General features: G+C 39.3%; 1 protein-coding gene across 7 annotated transcripts in view; it reads right to left on the bottom strand.

Annotated features, from left to right (window-relative positions):
* The window catches only part of INO80D (INO80 complex subunit D), a 45,286-nt gene that overhangs the window by 16,366 nt on the left and 6,174 nt on the right, over positions 1 to 22,746 (bottom strand). For all 7 annotated transcript variants that reach the window (XR_005952538.1, XM_041403181.1, XM_041403180.1 and 4 more), the window contains 6 exons: positions 19,920 to 20,012; positions 19,566 to 19,812; positions 13,336 to 14,084; positions 10,179 to 10,287; positions 3,962 to 4,186; positions 1,820 to 1,929 (listed from right to left, as the gene is read on the bottom strand). Coding sequence is in view for 6 of the 7 variants with exons in the window: in XM_041403181.1 (XP_041259115.1) it covers positions 1,820 to 1,929; positions 3,962 to 4,186; positions 10,179 to 10,287; positions 13,336 to 14,084; positions 19,566 to 19,783 (1,411 nt within the window). In the remaining variant the exon portion in view is untranslated. The remainder of the gene's footprint in view (positions 1 to 1,819; positions 1,930 to 3,961; positions 4,187 to 10,178; positions 10,288 to 13,335; positions 14,085 to 19,565; positions 19,813 to 19,919; positions 20,013 to 22,746) is intronic.

Genomic DNA, 22,746 nt, shown 5'->3' on the forward strand with positions numbered 1-22,746 from the left:
AATCTGATAAAGATCAGAGCCTTCAACTCTATCTGTCCATAGATCCTATTTTTAATGAGTGCCTTAAATTTGCTATTCGAGTTCAAAGCTAGGTAAGGCTCAAACCCAACTTTTAAAGTGAAAAAACTGCATTCATGCAGAATCTCTAATGATTTTGTTATACACTAGATAGTTTTATAAAAGCAGCCATTTCACTAATGAGTTCTCAGCAAAAAGAAGCCTTTTCCTGGAGCCTTAATCAATAGATCAATAGTAGCAGTTGGAACAGTGTAGTCAACAGGACTATTTCCTTACAGACTAATGACAATCCATACTGAAACACTAAAGAAAGAGTATTTCTAAATTCAATCTTTTAAGGTACATTCTTGGCATTTATCTTTAGAGCACAAAGAAGTTTCAAGATCCTTCCTGCTCCTCCAAAAAAAAAGACGTGAAAGCAGACAGAAAGGTCAAGTAAATCCAAATGTAATCTTGCTGAGATTTCCTTCAGAAAAATCCTTAGCAGGAGTAAAAATGTTTCCAGACGCACAGCAAATCAAACAGATATTTCTTTGTGTCTTGTTTCAAACAACATTAGAAGCACTCCTTCCATCTTGAACAGTTCTCAGACCTAAACATCACTATGTATGTTTATAAAATGTTACAACAACTACAAAAAAAAAAAAAAAAACAAAAAAACCCAAAGAAAATGAAAAACCTGCAGAACAATCCAGATAGCAGCCACCTTGGATGGATGGGTCAGAACCAAGAACCTGTTCATTTCAGAGAAGAAAATGCACTAGTCTTGACTATCCTGCTCTACACACAGCAACAAGCAAGACCACTTAAAATTAAAAGCTACAAAAACAAAAAAATCCCATCAGAACCATGAGGCAAATCCCCAATACAGCTGTATGCCATGGTGCTCTCTCATAGAAGTTTTGAACTGCTCTGCAAACTGCTTTTAAGTGGCCTGCAAAAAATCAAACAATAAAAACAAGGCATCTGAAAAACAAAAAGACTGGAAAGGTGCTGCAATCTGACAGTAGCTGAGTACATCAGCACTAGTCACTTTTAATACCAAAACGAAAAGTTCCAACAACAGCAGTCACCCCAACAAAAGCACCAACAATTCTTCAGCTAAAAAGAAAAAAACCAAAGTCTGCAGAATTTTTAAGTATTACAGGTCATAAGTCTGCCTTTTTATAGTCTTCAGAACCAAAACTCACATCTATTGTGCTCTCTTCTTTCTGAGGTCTTCAACCATTGACTTTCAACGTTCTTTCCAGGCTTTGTTTGAAATTCCAAGCACAGGGAACCCTTCCTCACCTGGCCTAAGAGGTTCTGTGACTCCTTCTATTCTGTTTCTTTAAACAACAGAAAGTATGATTTCCATCTTTCTAGTCAGTGTAAGCCCTCTTTTTATACTATGTATAAAAACCTTTTTCCACTAAACTGGCACAGGAAGGTGGTCTATTGGAACCTACCAAGAACTGTATGAAAGCCAGGAGGCTGAAAGTCACATGGTTTGTACCAAGTCATTGTGAAGGATGATCATTTTGTAAAGGTTTCTTGCTCACATTAAATACAGCTCACAAAGTAAAATGATGTTCCTATTACAAATACCAGTAGCAGACTACTTATCCTCAGTGTCTACAGGCCTAAATCACACAGCCAAATTAAAAGCAAAGGAGGTGCTTTGGTTAATATGATGACATACTAACAAATAGGTATTTCTTTGTGAAAACTTTGTTATCATGCAAAAATCTAACAAAAAACCTCCTAAAACAAAACAGCTTCCATGCCTGAATGCAACTCCCAAACAGAGTTAAGAGGATACGCTGAAAACAGTGCCTGGTGAATGGAAGGGCCTTGTTAGTGCACTGCTCTCCCTTCGAAGTCCCACTGCAGGTTGTTGGTTCTGTATCTCTCTGCCTTGCTTGGCTTGTGCTGAAAAGAAAGCATAAAAGAGTTTACAGACAAACCCCCAGTCTTGTGGGTACTTAACACAATTATTATACTGAACGTAGCACAGTAGGATGAAAAATTGTAACACACATGTGTGTGTCATGATCCAGATGGGTGCACACTACCACCAAGGTCTACACAGGGACACAGAATAGATGTCAATGACAGGTGAAGGTGTGACTGTAGTAACAGGATTATTTCTTATTTCACAGGCCCTTAATTGTAATGAGAGGTGCTACGTGCTACTACCATGTAAATATTACAACACCTTGCAACAGAAAGGGCAGCAGTAGGTGAGTGTCAACACAGGTGACCCTCAAAACGAGGTCAGTCTTTAGAATTCAATGTACCGGGTATGCCTAGATGGGAGTCAAGTGCACTTCCAAGCCTGTTCATAATCAAAACATGCCGAGCATCCCCAGAGCTTACATGCAAGCATGTGCTCAGACAAACTTAGACTGAGCTCTGGAGTGGCAGAGCCTGAGCGTGCTCAACATGGATAAAAGCTCTCCTCCATCAACGTGCTACAGCCCAATCCACCAGCAGGTGCCCGGAGCTGGGCGCTTCCCCAGCACAGCCTCTGTGCTTTGAGCCTGAGCTGCAAGCAGGCGCCAGACAGCAGTGTGGACGAGCACTGAAGCGTTACACAGCTCGCTTGGGGTCAGCCTGCTCTCCAGGCGTGTGTCACCTTCATGGAGATAAAGCTGGCGATTCCAGGGCTGACTTGCACCTCTGTACACGTTGTTTTCTAGGTTGACAAAAAGTTGTCTGTAGCCTGACTGTTTTCCTTCAGCCATTTCTGGCATCAACTGCACTTTGACTGAGCAAAGTTTTAGTTAGCAGTGTTACTCCTGTGAAAAATTTTGTATCTGAAGAGACTCTGTGGTTACTTAAATTGACCAGAGCAGTGATGACAGGCATTATCTGGCTTTGCTGGTCTACCCAAAACAATGTAAACTTTTTTTGCTTAATAAAAGGGAAAAATAATAGGGGGAAAAAACCAGCAAGAGCTTGTCAGTTCAAGTGAACTTTTGCTGTAGTGTTTAAGTTTGGAGAAATTTATACACAACTTTGGAAACCAGTAATGGACTTCTACATTATGCCTCAGAGCAGTTCTTCAGAATCAGTTCACCTCCCCAACAATGAACCCTTCAACTGTCATGAACACAACCCACTTAACCAGGAACATTAATGGACTTCTACATTACGCCTCAGAGCATTCTTCAGAATCAGTTCACCTCCCCAGCAATGAACCCTTCAACTGTCATGAACACAACCCACTTAACCAGGAACAAAAGCATCCCATTAAACACAATATACTCTCAGTACCTAGCTCCAGTCTGCGTCTCATACTATCCACTACACCCCACAGTCACACATCCTGTAAAGCAAAACCCCAACAGCAAAAGGATGCTTCTGATACCCCAAATGTAACACCAGGGTTCAGACTTAGTCTGTTCCTGCACAAATATGACTCAACTAACTCTCCATATGCTGAGAGCTGGAGGGATGTTGACATTATCTAGAAAGAATTCCCACAGAAGATAACCTTCAAAGTTGTTAGAAGTTATGTATTTTGTTGCCAAGTTTTATTTAATGTCGGATTGAGTTAAATCTAACAAAAAGCATGAGCTTAAATTTGGTTTGCTGGGAAGATAATTAAGAGGAGGTACAGACTTTTCAAAAAAAGCTGTCTGAAAAACAAAATCTGAATTGGAGCAGTGAACTACAGGCCACACCTTCTACTGGCACAGTAAAGGACCAGATATTTGGGCCCAGAAATTGCTGAACAAACCATCCACATTTTACAAGATAAAGCTGGAGAAGGTCCGTCTTCATGGAAAACTCTGTATGCCACGTTTATTTTACTCCACTGACAGGCATTTATCTGCCACGCTTCTCCTGCCTTGTGCGTGACTACCGATTTCAGAGCTCACGGTTTCAGCTGCGGGATGCCCAGCCCATGTCCACCCTGCCCAGCCCCAGGCTCCCGCAGTCACAGGGCAGCTCTAACCTGGTACAAGCGCACGCAGCTCTCCGGAGTTCCCGCAGGAGCTGCCCCGCGCGCTCGGGCTCTCTGCTGGCCGCCTGCAGCAAGGCTTTCCGGAGCGTGTGCCGGCATTTCTTCTGGCGGGATTCTGCCTGCTCCAGGCGGCAGAGGTGCTTGTATTTCTGCTGAAAGTAAGTGCAAAGTCTGGTCACCCTGGAACTCCTGTCATCTGCATTGTCATCATCGGACCTGAAGAAAGGAAAATAAAAACAAATACGTTTTAAGATGCTACTTTTTTTGCCCCCACTAAGCTGATTTGTCATTCTAATAGAATTGTAAAGTTGGCATCCATCTTCTAGCCACACAAACATCCAAATGCTGAAATCAGGCAGTGCAACTTGAGAAATAGCTAGAGCAGGATCCCTTTTAAATTCTAAAGGTATTTGCCCTTCTTAGTATGTCATTATTAGAGATTACATCAATTTATCATCAAGTCTGATGCATTTAAATGTCTAGATCCTGCTGTTCAAAAAGAAATCTATACTGTTAAACTTTATTTATTGTAAATGTCTCAGCAAATGAGACCAATGCTTAAATCAAAGTGCAATTAATGGAGAAGACAAGGGTGGGGAACTGTGTAGTGGCAATTTATTGAGGAACAGTCAGGCTGGAGAAGATGTTCAAATTCTAACAAGTACCTAGACTGCTGACTTCTTCCAATTCCCTTTACTCTGCCAGGCAGTATATTCCTTTTTAAACCAAAATACACACTTACACAGCTAACAGCTGATACTGATTTCCCCTTGCTGCAGAGTTGCAGTTGAGTTATAGTACAATAACAGAGAAGAAATTCACATCTAACTCAAAGATACTGAGGGAAAGATCAAACCAGGGCTAAGCAATGACCGGAAGAAGGATTAATCCAACTCTCTGTTGGCTTAAGAAAGCCCTTCTCCATTTATCTTGGCTCCCTGAATGTCCAGGCATATATCAACAAAACCATCAAACCATGTCAACACATTCAGTTAAATGAAATAAAAGTCATGAAACAGAAAATCATCACTGGAACTTGTTAAAACAAGGTCCATGAAGCTAGCCAGAAGTTCTCCACAACAAGCACTAGTTTGCAGAATGAGTTTGTTGTCCATGGAGCAACAAAATACATGTGCTGAATCTGAGCAGATTCCATTGAGTTTTTCCTCTAATTTGTTTCCTTATAGAACAGAGAAACTTTTTGCCAACTTTCCTATCTGTAACACAAAAAAAAAGGGCAAGGGAGAGAGAAGGGAAATCCAAACAAATGAAGCAAATCAAAAGCTGGCAATGTTCAGAGCCTGTGGGACTGAACGAGCTGACACCCAACCTGCGCACAGCAAAGGAGGCCACCACTGAGACGCAAGAGATGTGAAATACCAGCCATGATATTTACTAAATAAAGGAAGATCCAGAAATGCAGACAGCACATCTGTCCCTGACAGGCAGTATGGTGAAGACCTATTTTTTTTCTAGAAACTCTGACTCTATTTACATGCAAGCCAATTCCTGCAGCCATCTCCACACTAAGGCTTTCCACGAAAACTGCAGCAGCAAACACTGCCTTTGACACAAATGCATGTTTTTGTGAAGTTTCATGTAAAGTCAACCATACTATGTATTTTGGCTGTTAAAACAGATTACAACTTATTTTCTATAAGCATAAATTACAAGTAATTAACCTCTGCAATTCCATGCTTAGCAGCAAATACAACCTATGTTAAAAGTATGCAATGTTTAGAATATTTTTACATTGAAAAATAAAAGAAAATACACTTTTAAGATCTCTTAGGAAAGAATGCTTACTGGGGAAAACTGTTTAGAAAAAATTGACTGTGGGTTAATTGACTGTGGCTATATGTAAGTAATACATTCCTTTCCCAATGCATTACTAAAAGAGGAAAACATAGATAGCATATATATTTATTGGTAGGTTTAATATCTTAGATAGTCCATTACTGTTCTGGGCCAAGACTTTTAAACAAAGTTACTGATTTAATTTTAAATATGGTTAAAAATTAACCTTAAGAATACCAGGAGTATTCCTTATGGGAAAGAAGTTTCTTTTGCGTGGAAAGAGTGTTTTTTAATGTACATTTCTCTATATTTGAGACTTTTTACTTCTCTCACATTGAAAAAGCCAGAAAAAAATGACATTGTATGCTAAAATATTTTTGATCTTCAGTTTATGAGATATTTTTAAAAAATAGATTAAGACATATATCAAAGGTATCGAAAGAAATTATGCCTTCAGTGGTCAAGGGCTTATTTTGAGCCAAAATTTCTAAAAGCCAGTTTTTAAAAGCCTGTTCAGAACTTTGTTCCCAGGCCACTAAGATTAGCCAAAACATTTATATGTTCAAAGAAACCTAAAAATATCAAAATAAAACCTTTCTTCTTCAGTAGGCATGAAAATGAAAGATACTTTTATTGTTGCTCTTTCATAAACAAGTTTGCCAAATTCTATTTAGTTTATTCTCCTAAGCTGCATATAGAACTTCTGAAGTTCAACTTAACGTGTGGCATTTCATTTTTACAAAGATTTCTGAAAGTGCACACAAGCCATTTGATAATCCAAAATGCTTTCTCCCAACCCTTCCCTTTCAGACTGTCATGTGGAAACATCAGGGGGATTATTGCTGTGTGTTCCTGAAGAAAACAAAGACAGCACGAAGCAGCAGAAAGGAAGAGCAAAAGGGTGAGCAGCCAGGCACCACCAGGGAATGAGGAGAACATGCTCTCTATTCTGAGACAACCCAGCAACTATAATACAAATCCCTCCTTACAGAGCCTTTTGAAGTATCTTCCCTTCTTTCTTTTAGTTACTCTACTTATTGGGAGTTATTAAATCCAACTTTTGACAACAGTGTTGATATTTAATACTTTGAGGGAGTTGGTATGAGGAGGGACTCACACTCCTTTTTCAAACTTGCTACTTGAAATGTTTGCTCTATCTATATTTCAGAGTAGGAAGCGAAAAAATATTTTGTTATAATATCATTTGTTTTCCAGCACTTTCTAAGATACCAGACTCAGTAATCAAATAATCTAGGGGGAAGCTTCAGTAATCTGCAGCAGAGAACAGCCCCTGCTTTCTCTCCAAATTGCTGCTCCCACAAGGGATTCCTCCTACCCCAGCAACCTTCTCTGCCAGCACCCAGCCTGCACCGTGCCCACTGCCAGCTCCTGAGCTATTGGAACTCAAACGTTTGTGCCTGCCTCGAAGCACTGTGTCCCGAACTCCTGGGACCACAGGAACACAATTTTTCAAAATTAAAGCACAGAATAATAAAAGCAAACATTTGGCCTGCGTTTCCACAGATGATTGCAACAATATGAATTTTACAGATTAAAAGGCCAGAAGGCAAGTGAACCAAAAAATGTATTATTGTTGTCAGGGTTTAACCTCATCCAGCAACTAAGAACCACAGTGCTGCATGCTCCCTCTCCCTGCATGCCCCCTCTCCCTGCTCCCACCAGTGGGATGGGGTGGGGAATCAGAAAAAAAACACCTTGGGGGTTGAGCTAAGAATAGCTTACTAACGAAAACAAAGTAAAATATACTACTACTATTTATTGTTAAAAAAAAAAAAGAAAAAGAAACCCCAAGAAAAACAAGTGATGCTGTATACAGCTGCTCACCACCCAATGACTAGACTGATAGATATTCAAGCCTACCTCAAGCAGTGACTGGCTCCCCCCAGTTTATGTCCAGCCCACGATGTTCTAGGCTGTGGAGTATCCCCTTGGCCAGCTGGGGTCAGCTGTGCTCCCTCATGGCTCTGGTGGACCCCCTCTCTGGCAGAGCACAGGGAACTGAAGTGTCCCTCACATGGGGCTAGCACTACTTAACAGCCAAACATCAGAGCGTTTTCAACGCTGCTCTCCTACCGAACCCAAAACACTGTGCCAGCTGCTGAGAAGAAAATGAGCACTATCCCAGCCAAAACCAGGACACTGTTAAGACATTAATTTTTAACAAATCTGATTAATTTTTGGGAGTTTAAGAGCAGCTAGAGCATCACACAAGAAGTTCAGCAGAGGTTTCCCCCACAATCACACAAGCAGAAATGCTGAGAACCAGCTGTCCAGTAAAGCAGAAATTAACTGTTCATTTTCTTTCAATAGTCTGTTCTGAGAAGCATTCCTCTAACTGTCTTCCATGCAGTCAAAAGAAAAAAAAGACAGAATGCTGGTGGGGACCACAAGCTCAGATACAAATAAACAGAAAGAAGAGATTTAATTTTACTAAGAAAACCAGCAAGTTTAGGTATGTGATTTCAAAACAAAAAAGTTTTGGGAAATAGTCTCCATTGGTTTTCTGGTAAAATAAGTCCTCAGAAAACAGAGCTGTAACAAGTCACTGGCTGACTTTAGGAGGCACCAGTCTGTACCACCAGATTAGCAAGGCAGAGTCATTTTGACAAATCAAATCTCCCCAGAAATAGCTTGAACTAACTCATCTTCAGCAGCAGGCAGACCACACTGCAGAAGTGTCAAAGTGAAACATTTCAGGTAATAAAAACCACTACAGAAGTTTGCAGAATAGGAACTCAAGTTCTAGAAGGTTGACATCAAGTGACTGCTTATCCATGATCAAAATTAGTAAGGTTGTTGAAGAGCTAACACTGAGCAGGCTGATGGAAGTACAAAAGCAGCCAGTTGCATTCAAAAATTTATCCATCATGGATAGTTAAGACAGCATTTAACTGAGGTGCACAGAATGCTAGAATGGAAAAGAAAATGTCAAGATAAGGTATTATTTTCTCTCAGTATGTGAAAAGAGTAGGAGGAATCCAAAGGAAGTTAAGACAAATAGAAGACAAAACACACAGAGATGACCTTTATAAGTCGGCAAAAAAATAGGGATATACGGAAGAATCAAATCAAATGTCAAAGAAAGAAGAGTGTAAGGGAAGTTATTTAATAGATATATCTGCTGTGAAAAATTATGTATGATTTAGAAGTCTGAAAGTCTGTTCATGATTTCTCAGAACATTTTATTTAAAAGTTGCCTTTTAGGTTAGAAGTAAATGTTTGTGAAAGGTCACTCTAAAACTGCTAGTGCCCTAAAAAACAACAGTTATTCATAATAAAAAAGCCCTCTTTATTTTAAAAAAGTGAAGTCTACATTCTTCTTAACAGCTTTGATTCACTGAAGGCTCTTAATAAATTTAGCATCCTGGTGTGTGTCCTGATGAGAGAGAGAGACACAGCTTTGTGGTTCACCTGGAGGACAATCTTCAGAGATGGCAGGAAATTCTAGTAAGTTTCAGAATTTTCAGAATGTAACAATAAAATAAGGCTTCATTAACACCATTATTCTAAGTGTGATAGTTAAAAAACAAAAAAAAAAAAAAGAAATAGTTGTAGAATCAAAAATTCCAGTTGCACATTGAATGAGAGTCATGTAACAGAAACTATAATCAAATTCTAGTGAGACCCCAATTTCTTTGTTAACAACATACAACAGTATTGTTATAATACTACACCTGGGAAGCTTTGTTTTAACTGTGCACCTTCAAATTTACATTACTAGACCTGTATTATCATATTCTGCTGTAAATTTAGATTTGTGACTTAGCAGTATATAGAGAACATCATAAGCCTTTCTGCACCAGCAGTTAATTCCTGCTCTGTTTATCCTTTTCATCCCATGCTCACAAGTCCCATGCTTCCCTCCAATGCTCACAAGTACTGACAGAGGTTTATTCAAAACTTAATTATGAAAAAAATACCATGGCCTTTTAAAATGCACATTAAAACAACAGCCTGCATATTTATTACAAGAATTAATGAGTAAAATGTAGGAAGTTTACTGACAAAGTTATTCACAACAGTAGGAAAGACAAGAAACCAATAGCAACCCCATTTGATTCTAATTCAGGACCTCCAATCATCAAAGCATACAAGTTCATGAATAAATCCTACTAAACTCAATTAAATTCAAGCAAACAAGCTTAAATCCTTTCCTGATGCATCCTTCTGATAGCAGACTGCACAAAGGTCTCTAAGTTAGCTGGAAACTGGGACAGAAGGCGACAAGCTGTTCCATGGCTCTTACAAACAAATGAGTTCAAACAATCCTTTGTTTCAGCAAAACACTTGAACAAGTGCTTAGGTTCCACTGACTCCACTTGAAGTGAAGCTCACATTTACATGATTTATTCCATCAAGGCCAGCATGAATGCTAAAGAATCATACTCACTCAGGTCTCTCATAGCCGAGGCTTTCTCGGATAGACCATGCAACCTGGTAAGGGGAGGTATGCTCTGAATCCTCCAACTCTTCTCCACTGTCTTCAGACCAATCCAGCCCTAAGGGAATTGAAAACATGGAAACTGGATGAAAAGAGCATCCACCTCATATAGGCCTCTGAGCAACCTTTGGCACAAAAGATGAATGTATAGTATAGTTGCAAGCATAATTATGTTTTATTAAATTATGCAGTATTCTCAATTATACAGGAAAAGCTACAGTAACAGCTCCATTACAGTGTGCAAATAGCATGCACTGATTTTTATCATAAATGAGTTTTCCTTTTTTTGGCTTCTTTATCCATAAACAGTGCAAGAAAAATCACCAACTATCTTACCCACAGAAAAATACTACTTTTCATAACCAAGTACAAGGTAAGAGAGAAGTCCCTGTCATGAAGAACTGGCTACTTGGCAAATTTTAATACTATATGATCTAAATAGGCCAATTTCATTTCTGTTTATATTCTGACCCCTTTTCTATGCCAAAACACAGAAGAATATGAAAACTGTAAGACAGCAGCAGGGACAGAGATAGATACACAGCTACCCAGGACGTTCCTCTGCTCAGTCTGTGTAATTGCCTGCCAAATGAACATATTAGTGGGAAGAAAGAGCTAAAGGGAGAGATACAAACACTCCAGCACTTTCACCAAGCAGCATGTTTTCACTTAATGAGGATGCAGTATGATCAACTTACAGTGGGCTCCAGCAGCCTCAGTTTGGCCAGAAAGCAGCCAGTAAGTTCTCAGGGGGAACATTTTATCTGGAACTTAATCTTTTGGTTTTTTTCCTATTATCTCTCCCACATCCAGTGAAATTCTTGCCACTTTCTTGCAGCAGGTGGGATAAAATCCCATTCCTGCATTTACAAGCTCGCATTCTTTGCTTTTTCATTTTCTTGTGTGCTCCTTGAAAATTGATAGAGTTAAGGAGCATTTCATTTTTGCTAAAACTAAACTGAACAACTGTATCTGAGATGATTCTGAAGTCAGGTGCCTTGAGTCTGGGAAATGCATCAGTACTTGTTCAAGCACTTTCAGAGTTGGAGACATACACACATAAGCTTGGAATATAATCATCAGGTAACTCTTCATCATATAGAACCAGCACTTTAACATAAACCACAGATATCAGAAACCTAAATTTTCAGGAACTTCAGCATTCTAAAAAAATTATTTTTTATTTTTATTTTTTAAGACATATATTTGAACTACATTAAGATACCTTAAGACATTTGATAAAATGCCAGAATTATACTTTCAACTTTAATGTTTCTTTTTCCTCTTGTCTCTTCCATAAAGGAATGAAAAAACAACTTAATCATTCCATAAAGATGTCCACAATTGACAACCACATAACAAATTGTTTAAACCCAAAATTTAAAAACAAAATCAGAAACTGAGTTGTTTTGCTTCTCCTGGGCACTGCAGAAAGGAAGGAATAAAATCTAACCCAGATTCAGTTGTACTGACACTGCAGATTGCAGTTACATTAATATCCAGTTACATGGCTCTGATGTTGGTACACATAAAACTGGCTTAATCTTTTGATTTGAAATTCTGTGCAGTCATCTCTAGTGCTGCTCAAAGATAGAAAAGAAATCCTGAAATTCTCTGATCTAGGCATACCTAGTCTTTAATATTAAAGGCTTATAATGAATAAATAACAAATAAATTTTCCGCTCTCGCATAATTAATATGTAAATTCTTTTACTTTGCCAAATATAAACTGTTTTAAATGCATCCACATAGTTATGCACTTGCCTAACTGTACATGTACAGGTCCAACTGTTTTTTATTTTTACTATGCCTCTTTTTAAGGAGCACGTATTCTCTTCACCAGTTGAGAATGTAGAACGTTAAGCACAGAAAAGGATCTTTCAAAACACAGGTCACTTTCTAAGCTATTGAGGTCTGTGACACTCAAATGCCTCTAGAGTTGCCATTCCTCTAAAGACATGCACTATATACAGGACCATCAAAGCTGTTTTCTGAAGAACAATTTCCTTTGGAGACATGCTACGGGATGCTAATTATCTCCTGAACAAATAGTCAAATTATCCCCTGAGTGCCAAAGGGCAGATCTTAAGAGCAAATTAAGAAAAAGTTAATTGAAATTGCAAAAATTACAGATGTTTGCAATTAAATAAGACATTATTTAGGGAATGTCCAGGTTTATCTGAAGTCTTTTTTTGTTTTAAACATCATAAATGGTGTTCCTACTTATATCACATTTCCTTTTCCCTGCCAGTATTTTACTTGCTAGAAAAGTACAATCTAAAACTAAGCAAAAAAGTAACTGAGGGAGGATGAGGAAAATAAAAAGGACAGATAGGTGTACCTAGGCCTATATTCACAACAAGACAAATCAGCCATAAGGTCAGTTGCCTTTTCAAAGCTCACAGAGCACTACTATCATGGCACCAATTTGGCTATATTTGCTTGTATTTTCACAAGCAGCTATGGATCATTATGTGTAAGGGGAAGACTATTTCTGCACAGTATGCAGACAAGACTTCACCCTTCCAACTACCTTCTGTAACAATGATGCTCTCCTGAAGTGGTCTTTTCCTTCTCTTCATCCATATTCTATACATAAATAGGGCCCAAGAAAAATTCTCATGCGTTCCAATTTTCCAATTAAGTCAAATGGAATTTCGAATATGCAGAGACTGATGGGCCAAATTGCCAAACTTTTACTTACATTCATTATGTCATGTGCACTTATCACACACCTAATGTTTCAACCTAACTTTGTCCACTCTTGTAGGTACCACTAGTGTCACATTTAACACTCGAGTTGCAAACCTTCTACATGAGGCGTCTATAAGCCAAACAATGTTTTCTACACCTCAGTTTGGTTTCTCAAAGGGTTAACAGAACATTAAGAAGAATAAACAACGAAAATGCCATAAACCATTTGTGATGGGTCCAGGTATTCCCTTCATGGACAACAGGGCTAAAGAAAATGCCAAGAGATTACCTAGCTCAGGGTTATGTTGTACGGACCGCACAGGAATTCAGGACAGGGCTAGAAGACATCCCCATTCAGTCTTTTGGTTTCAGGTTAACAAATATGGCTGCAGTGCATCTATTACCCACTCACCTAAGTGAGGAAACAGATCAGTGTCCAGCTGCTGTTTTCGAGTGCACAGTTTCACCAGTCTCTGGAGCCGGCTCATGCAGGACGAGTGCGGAGAGAAGGCTGTGGCTTTCATGAGGACCCGGTCAGTCCGTGGCGGGTCCGTGACAGGAGCCCTGGCGGGTGGCAGGAGAGGCAGAGGTCTCTTGTTAGACAACTGCCGCGCTTGTGCTATAGTGTGTGTGGTGGGTGCCACTCCCTGCATTGGTAGGCTGGTGTTCAGAGGTTGAGGTGACTTGCAGACTATGCCCTGCGGTAGCCCTGTCGTCTTTAACGAAGCTGATGAAGGTGGCAGATGGGAGTGCTGCTGCTGCAGAGGCTGCTGCTGCAAAGGTGCAGGAATGGGGCTAAAGTGCTCTTGGCGAACTTTTAAAATCTCTGTCTCTCTCTGGCGCTGCCGGTTGTGAGCCAACTTGCTCTGCAACTTTTTCTTCACTGTTGCCCCTTTCTTTAGGTCATCATCCTCCTCATTGAAAGCAAAGGGGTCTTCTAATTCTGCCTCCAGGTAGTGGAGAGGAAGCCTTGCCCCTGGAGGGGAGAGGGACATCCCATCCAATCCATTGGGCATCTTCAAGGCCAGGGTGGGCACTGTCAGACCGAAGGCCATAGCATCCATCTGATGCCTGACCTTTACCTCCTCTATGGGATCATTCTTTTTCTTCCTCTCCTTTTTCGGTATAAAGCCAAGTACCTGCAGGTGGCTGTTGCAGTACCTTTGAAAAGTAAGAGCAGTCAGTTATTAACTAAACTTCTGTAAGTAAAATCTGAAGACAAGACATCACTTAGGAGAAACTCACAGACACATTTCAAGCAAACATAAACTGAAGCAGAAGAGGTTTTATAAGAATTGTACTCAACTTCGATTACAACAGATAACTGTGGTGCTCCCAAACCAGCAGGAAAAACCTTAAACAAGCAACTATTCCTAATCTTCAGATGCAAGATTCTTCATTCATTATTCATAGGAAAATCACATACAGCCATTCAAAATCTTAACTCTGTAACAGGGTTAACAGTCAAAATCCAAAGTGAACAGAAGAAATGGACAGTCTGATACATAAAGCAGCAAGAATCTAAGCCATTAACTGATCAGTTCAAAAGCTCCTAAGAAAAAGTATATTGAAGACTACTTCCTTTCATTTGCTCATTGTTTCAGTGGAAGTAGTTAACATGTTCATCAATGTACACATTATTATTATGATGATGAATTCCACTGTAGTAGGGAGCAGTTTCTTATAAGGACAATCTCAGAACATATCTATCTGCTACGAAAGATCACTCTTTCCACTTACTGAACAAGTAGCATAAATACTTAAATTCTGTTTTAGTAGTTTAACATGATGAATTTTAAAGCCAGAGGATTAGCTGAATATTCTTCAATAAAAATCTATCTTCAACCCTCTGCTGCTAGAAAGCATTTACACGATACCAGAAATATGTATATATACAATCCAAAAGCATGGATTTTAAGTTCTTCTGCTTTCAAAGTCATGCTATTAAAAACAAGAAAGCAAAAAGGTCTTTGATACTCTGTCATGAAAGTAAAAATAATTACAAATTGTGCCATAGATGACATACTAAAAAGTAAGCAATTAAGTTTTGTTTGATTTGAATCAGTATGTGACAGAAATTTAGGAACCATGATGTGATTCTTTTCCTGTATGCCACAGGCAGCCACTCCTGCCTCTGTAAAACCCACCAAAAATCAAAATTTGCCCTTGCAAAATCCCATCTATAACTTACAGCTTACAGATGACCAAAGATACAAGGAAAGAGTGATGTCTGCATCAAGGTAATTATGGACAAGATAATGAATAGAATACCATGAAGGTATTCTTTAAAATTGGATCAGTACAAATCTGAGAACAGTAAGTTTTGTTGAAAAAATAGGTTAAAATTATATTATTTCTGGTCTTCATGGAACAAAAAAATGGCAGAAAAGCGCAAAACAACCCCCCAAGAAGGTTTAGCACTTCAGTTTAGTCACTTTCAACTTGTCAACCCATTTCTAAAGAAACAATGTGTGAACAGCTCTAAAGGGTCCTTAAAAGGGAGAAAACAGAAAGCAACTTCATATATGCTCTTTAATGGACTCCATATATGTAGCTTCTTGTGAGACCCACACTCCTAAGGTTTCACAAATCAGAAAAGGCTGAAAAGCACTGCTACTTATTATTGCCTAAATAATTTCTTCATTACATTATGTTGTAAGTAAAAAATAAACCTAGATGAGGCAAGCTAAAAGCCAACAACTTGTGCAGTCCTTATTAGAACACACTGGAATACTGTAAATTCATACAGAGATGCACTTCTAAAAATAAAATTATATAATGAGGGCTCAATAAAGCTTTCCTTAAAGTCAACAAACACTGTTTCCATATTTAAAATTAAGCCCTTTTAAAATACGTTGTTTGAACAGTTACCACAGCACTTTTAGTATGACAGAAGAAAAAACCAATAAACAGACTAAACAAACATAAGGGAATTTTTTTCCCTCTTATGCCAATAAAACGAGTGTTCTGCTCAACACAAATGCTTCCCTTATATTGTCCAGAACTTAAATTACTGTCATCTTGTGCTTGTGCTGATGTGAGGAGGTAGAACTGCATAGTCTGTTTTCATTGCAAAAACAGTAAGAAAAGAAATAGAAAAGGTGAGTAAGTTTGTGGAAAGGTAACAGGTTTGCTAAAATTCTCTGAGTTTTAGGCTAGTAAGGGTTTGTCTTGTTCATTTAACTCTAACAGAATCATTTTTATATGGCAGAGAATAAAGCTTTGGCTCTTACAGCTGACCATACTGCATCACTGAGAGCCAGCTGGCTCCACTGGACCCAAGGATGCCAGGCTACAACATTCAGATTCCAGTACACTGACTCTGTGCTTTAGGCTCTGTCAACTCCCTGTCTTCTAGTATAACCAAGGCTGTTACACCTCGGACTAACAGGAGCAAGAAGAAACCAGGAAGAGCGGTTCAGTCTTCTCTGGGTAAGGAAGACTGCACACAAGCAGTTTTGGCTAGGCATAGCTCTCATTAGCACCACTTCAGCCTTGACCATGCTGAAGTGATGCTCTTGCCAGCCCTGCACACAGCCAGGGGGGCATGCACACATATTTCCCCATCCTGCACATTCCAGGATGGCTTTTTAGTCAGCCCTGGCCTAAAGTGGCTCTGACTTCACGCAGTGCTGCAGAGCCTGCATTAGTAGTTCAAGCTCCACGGAAGTCAGATTACTGGGAAGACAGGAATGTCCCTGCAAGTAGCACAGTGCTTTTCACACAGCTCTGAGCACAAAACCCATTAGGGTCAAGCTGGCCCTACAAAAGCCAGTTCTGACAAGCTGTCCTAGACACTCAGTTTGTCACTTCTATAACTGTCTGTGAGTTATGCTCAGCTGACAGTATCACAATAAGTATCTAATACAGGTGTTTTCCCCTTCCTCATTCAGAACCAAAGGCACTTATTCTGCGCAGGTAAGGTCAAATTAAGTCCACAGTTATGATGGGTTGATATCCATTAAAATTATCATAACATGAAGCACATAAAATGTGATGGGCTCTGAAGACTTCAGCTGGACTGTTTCCTGCATCCACTGGGAAGGCAAGAATTCAGACAGTGAGGTTTTCTACCTACAAATGCATTCTGCTTCTTAGTACAGCCCAGTTTGGTATCAATTTCCATCACTTAAAAGAAGACCCAAACAAACTGGGGAGCAGCTTGTATAATAACAAAGAATTTAAAGATTCTCTCAAGTGAGAAAAATTGGAGACAAAATAATGTTTAACTCAACTAAATTGTAGCAAACCTATATTTAGAAATCAAGTTGCATTTCATTATCTTTGTGTGTTTCTGGTTAAGAAGTAGTAGATGTATTCAGAGAAAACAGAGATATAAAACCCACGTGTGTATCATCCTACACATATATATATACTCTCTAAAAAAAAAGATAGTGAATAGAAAAATCAGACTTCAAATGAAGTCACACACTATAAATAGATTTAATTTGTAGAATGTTAATGGTCAATAAGAAATTTAATAATATGGCATCATATTAACCATCTTTGTGGCTGGTAGCATCTCATTTATCTAGGGTCAAGTGATAATTCTTCTTAATTATCTGTGGGCAGACTATGAAGCTTTTGGCATATAATACATGCATCTTCTTGAAATACTTTTTTTTAACAATCTCTAGAAGTATAAAAGAAGATAGCTGTCAGAGCATCACACAGCATGCTTCTGATCCTGCACAGTTCCCTGTCTAAAACTGTGACAAAATGACCATCTGACAGTAATTCTGTACACAAAAAATGAAAAGCTATGAGTGAAGAACTCAGACATTGCAAACATCTTTATATTGAACGGAGTGTGAAAAAAGTCTTCGAAGAAACAGATACAGGTTTGCCTGCCAAAAAAAAAGTTTAGAACAGCCACAGTCCTATCACTAGCATTCATTAAATGTTATTGTTAAAATTAAACTCTGCCCCAAGAAACAGTCTTTTAAAATATTCTTTCAACTATCACATCCTCTCATTTGAAATTAAAAGTTTATTTTCTCTTTCAGACACCTGCTGTCCTCTTCAAGTACTGTAATGTGACACTCGACATGCAATTGAATTATTCTAATATAACATACACCAGATGACATGACCACACTTCACTTTAACTTGAGAAAAATCAAAAAGAACAAAGTGTGAACTCAATTCAAGGTGTAAAGAAAAACCACAAATTCCATGGGAACACATGAGACATTAAAAAAGTGTCATTAAGGACTATTACTTCTATTGTTTTTCAGTATGACCCCTGGTAAACAGGAACTCTCTCAGTCAGCTCTTGCATCTGAAATTACAGCATACCATTTGTGCTAACAATTTCTATGATCATTTCTGTGAGCTTATTTCCAAAGAGCCTCAATTGTACAGCGGCAAAGAAACACTCACTGACTGTCAAATTACAGCTCAAAGTTATTCATCTTGTGCCATTTGAGCATTTGCCCTACAGCTTTTGACAAACATTCAAAGTTTTTTTCTCACTTCATCAGTCTCCTCAGCTGAAATGGCAGGTGAAGTGCAAGTTAATTTAGAGCACAGTCCAACTGTTGTTTCAGACAAGAGAGGGAGCTGTGAGCTGAGAAGGAAGTTATATGTAGGGCACAGTGGGAACACCGCTAATAATGCAAAAGGTTAGTGAATGGCAGCTAATAATGTGAAAGGTCAGTGAATAGTGGTTTGATTTTTTTGGCATATTTTATTCATATTTTAGGTTTAAAAAAGCATTTCTATGAGAACAAGCAGCAGATAGTTAACATACACATTAATTAAACACTGCATTACTGGCAAAACATGCAATGACAGCTCTGAAAAATAAAGTCATGTACTGATGGCAGACAAGATTAGACAAATTCTGCTATTTCAGCCTGAGCAGCAGCAATGAGACTGGTGTTCAGGAAGTCTTAAAGAGCAAGGAAGAGCGCGCTTGTGGTTACAGTATGGGCTGCAATTCAGGAAATCTGCTTTTAATTCCCAGCTCTCAACAAGTTCAAGGACTATATTTTGCAAGGAATTTAATACCTGGGCACTCTGGGCACCTTCATTTCGGCAGGGAGGGGGAGAGAAATAAGGGAAGCAAAGAAGAAAAGGAGTATGTGGCACTTTCCCAGCTGGCTCATCTGCTATAAAATAATATTTCTTTTATTCCAGTAAAACAACACTACAGATCAGTACCAAATCACCAACATCGAACTGTAATTCTGGATTTGTCCCAACGTGTCACTACCCCCCGTGTCCCAAATATAAGCATTTTCAACTACTTGTCCTGAAAAAACAGATGGAAGTGTTCTTTTGGCACTGCTGGCTAAACAAGCAGGCCTTTCTAAGAGCATGTACTGTGAGTGACAAAGCAAATGAGTTAGAACAGCTGATATTGTGTAGCAGGTTTGATCCACAGTTTATAGTGAATGTGTGAAAAGCAGTGAGCTCTCCCATAAACTTCCTTGGGATTAAGCCACTGCCCTCTAGTTGAGTACTTGACTCCCACAGAAAATAACATAAAGTTCACTGGTCTTAAAACAAAATTCTCAAAGGCACATCCTGGAATACAATTCACTCAGAGCAGTTCCTCCCTCATCCCCAAACCAGGCAGCAACTTAAATAAAACGTCCCAGCCGCTTCCCACTTTGCAGAGAGGAAACCACGACTCACCTACGGTCCTCAGACTTGGGGATGGGGTTGGTGCAGCGTTGGCTGTTGTACTTGGCCACATATTCACATTGCTTGAAGGGGGCAGTCTTGTCCTCCAGAACGTGTCTGATACAGAAGGCGTAGCCGTTAAGTCGCCTCTGCTTGCACAGTTTGGGGCTATATGAGCACAAGGGCTTATTGTCAACCTCAGAGAAGTGTATGTGTTTGCCTTCATACATCACGTGACTCTATTCCTTGTGAACATCAGCTGAAAGAACCAAAATATTGAGACAAATCACATAAGGGAAGAAAAACTGCATTCCATTCTAGGTTATGCGTTTCACTCTGGACGGAAAGAAGGATCCAAAACAATACCTGATTTTAAATCTTCTGTACCATGTCAGTGTTAAGAGAGAGCCCCAAGGACACCACTATCTTGGAATGATGAACCAAGATGAAGCAGATTGTCTAAGGAAAACATCAAAAGGGTCACTGTCAGTCAGAATAAAATAGATATTACTACAATAAGTAAACAGGCACATGTAGTCACCAAGCCTGTGGTTCCGTTAGCATGTAATAAAACAGTAGCACAATAGTTTTCCATCAGTTTTCAGATCCTTGGGAAACATTAAAGAAATTACTGGGGGAAAGAAAATTCTACTGCCACCACACTCAAATCACCTTAACAGAACTACACTCATCTACCAGAAAGTGATTAGAAGCTACAAGCTGAAAAAGGTTAAGTGTCAGATTAGATCACACGCTTTCATAAATCAAGCTGAAAAATGATTAACCCATTTGATTGCAGAGGGTTTACTTCAAGGTATCTTTGCTTACAAAACCACCACAGACTGTCTTTGCTCTGCAAAATTACTTTGCCAGTCAGTGCAACAAAGCTTTTTTTTAAGAAAAGCTTTCTTTACCACACCTGATGACCAGTCTTTCAGATTTTGTAGCTGCTTACAATTCCTGCAAGCATCCATATGCAGTCCTTCCTGAGGTCACCATGGTTCTTCAAAGTTTATCCTACCTCACTGTACTTATTTTAGGGAAATGCAGGCATTAATACCAGTCAGTACTACCATGAATGCCAGAAGGGCTGAAATGTCAATTCAGCAAGAGGCTGAGTTCCTACAGTTCCTAAAGCAGGTTCCTACAGTGCAAATCCATGCAGCCATAAGGTACTTTTCCAGTTCCCAACACTATGGAGGTCTTTGGCAATCATCTTTTTTAAAAAAAGCAAAACCCCCAAGCCACCCCAAAGTAGTTTCAAAAAAATTAACAGTACATGTATTCTGCAGCTACTGTGATACACTAAGGTTAACCTGCAGAAGGTAGCTTTTATTCAGAAAGGTCACCCTGAAGCACTGGAATGAACTCTTTTGAGCATTGTGTATTCATTCAGTACTCAGTTCAGTTTCATATGTGTTATACAGCAAGGAAAGGAATATTCATAGAGGTGATATTCAGGAAATATATAATAAATTAGAGGCATGCGACAAATGTACAGATTACCACCTCAATGAAATTACTTGTTCCCGAGGCCCAAAATGGCAAGAGCAGATTTGCAAGGAGGAAACCTACACAGACTTTGCAGGAAAGATGTACTTTCCTCTTGTAAAAGGTACAAGCCTCCACTTTCTGCTGTAAAAAAAGTACTATGAGAAAATGACAAAGCACTATGGCACTGGGGGATCTAGAAAAACAATTTTAAGTCACTAGGGCAAAACAAAACACCCTATCCCGCAGAGTAAACAACATAAATCTGGCCTTCATTAGCATATATCTAGCTGTAGATGCAGAAAGGCAGAAAAGTACTGAAAGATTTAAAAACACACTTAAAATTTTTGGAACAGCTGTACATGCACACATACAGCACGCCCAGCAGGCGAATGGAGACAGGTGCTACAGAATGTAACTACTGCAAGCGACCTGAACAATCATTTGACAACAATTCCTCTTGATACACATTTTCCCTTTCCACGCACACGGGGAAGCAGCCAGCCCCAGAGGCAGGAGCCTCATGCTTTGCTTACATCGGAGAGCCACAACACAGCACAGTCACCTAGTCCAATTTCAAACACCTTTCCCAACTTTTCCCAAGGCACTATATATATACATATATATACACACAGACACGTATACTTGAAACCAACCAGTCACTGGAGTATGACTTTACACAACATGTCAGTTTTAAGAACAAGAAAGTTCACTGGCGACTGTGCCCTTCAAAAAGACAGAACAGGAAAAGAGAACAATCTCTTTAGCGTGCTAAGGACCAAATACTCCTTTCAGTCACCTTGGCTCAGGCAGACACTGACATACCCTTCAGTATTATTCAGCAACAACATGAAGGAAACGCATAAATCCCATGGGAACACGACGACCCATGCAGGAGTTGTGGTCAGTGTTTGTATCCTACATGCTTGAGAGATGGACTCCTCTATTACTATGGCAGCAAAAGCAATCAAAGAGACTCCACTACTTGCATCTCACACACACAACACTGACAGAAAGCCTTTTGCTGGAGAGTCTGCTTCTCTCAGCTCATCAAGCTTGGATTAGGTGGCATACTGGACTGGACATAAACTTGAAATACCAAGTGTATCTTGCAGCTGGGGTGCTGCTCTCTATTTTCCTCTGGTTCATTTATCACCTTCTTTTAAACTACTACTATCATGCTTTGCAGAGCTTCTGATGGATCACTAACTTTCTCCTCTTTTGTACAAACCACTGTATTTCTTTTCTGAAGGTTAGCAAGCAATAGACCAAAGAAAGAGTTCCTTATGATGGCTCCAAAGTAAACAGTGAGAAATGCATACCTTGTGTGCCTCCATTAAGCTTCTGTAAGGAAACTGCTCCACAGTTCCCAGCCACTAATCCTAGATTTATTCTTGTGGCCACAGTCTTATTTTTGGATTTAACTCATAATTAAGTCTTATTTTTGCATTTAACTTGACTGTGTCAAGGCAGGCATAGTATTTCACTTCTCACTTGTCTGAGAGATACAGGGCACAAGGACAATGCCATTTGAAACAGTCACACAAAAATAGTGACAATAATCCCCAGGGAAACCAATGAGCAAGAATGTGAGTTTTTGGGTCTATATATACACTAAGAGAAGCTCATGCAAATATAACCATATTAAAAATCCTGACAGTAATCAAGTACTGCAACTACAGTGCGAGGAACAAGAAAGCCA

The sequence above is a fragment of the Onychostruthus taczanowskii genome, unplaced genomic scaffold, assembly GCF_017590055.1.
Source record: "Onychostruthus taczanowskii isolate IOZ18803 unplaced genomic scaffold, ASM1759005v1 scaffold20, whole genome shotgun sequence".
Classification (NCBI taxonomy): Eukaryota; Metazoa; Chordata; class Aves; order Passeriformes; family Passeridae; genus Onychostruthus; species Onychostruthus taczanowskii.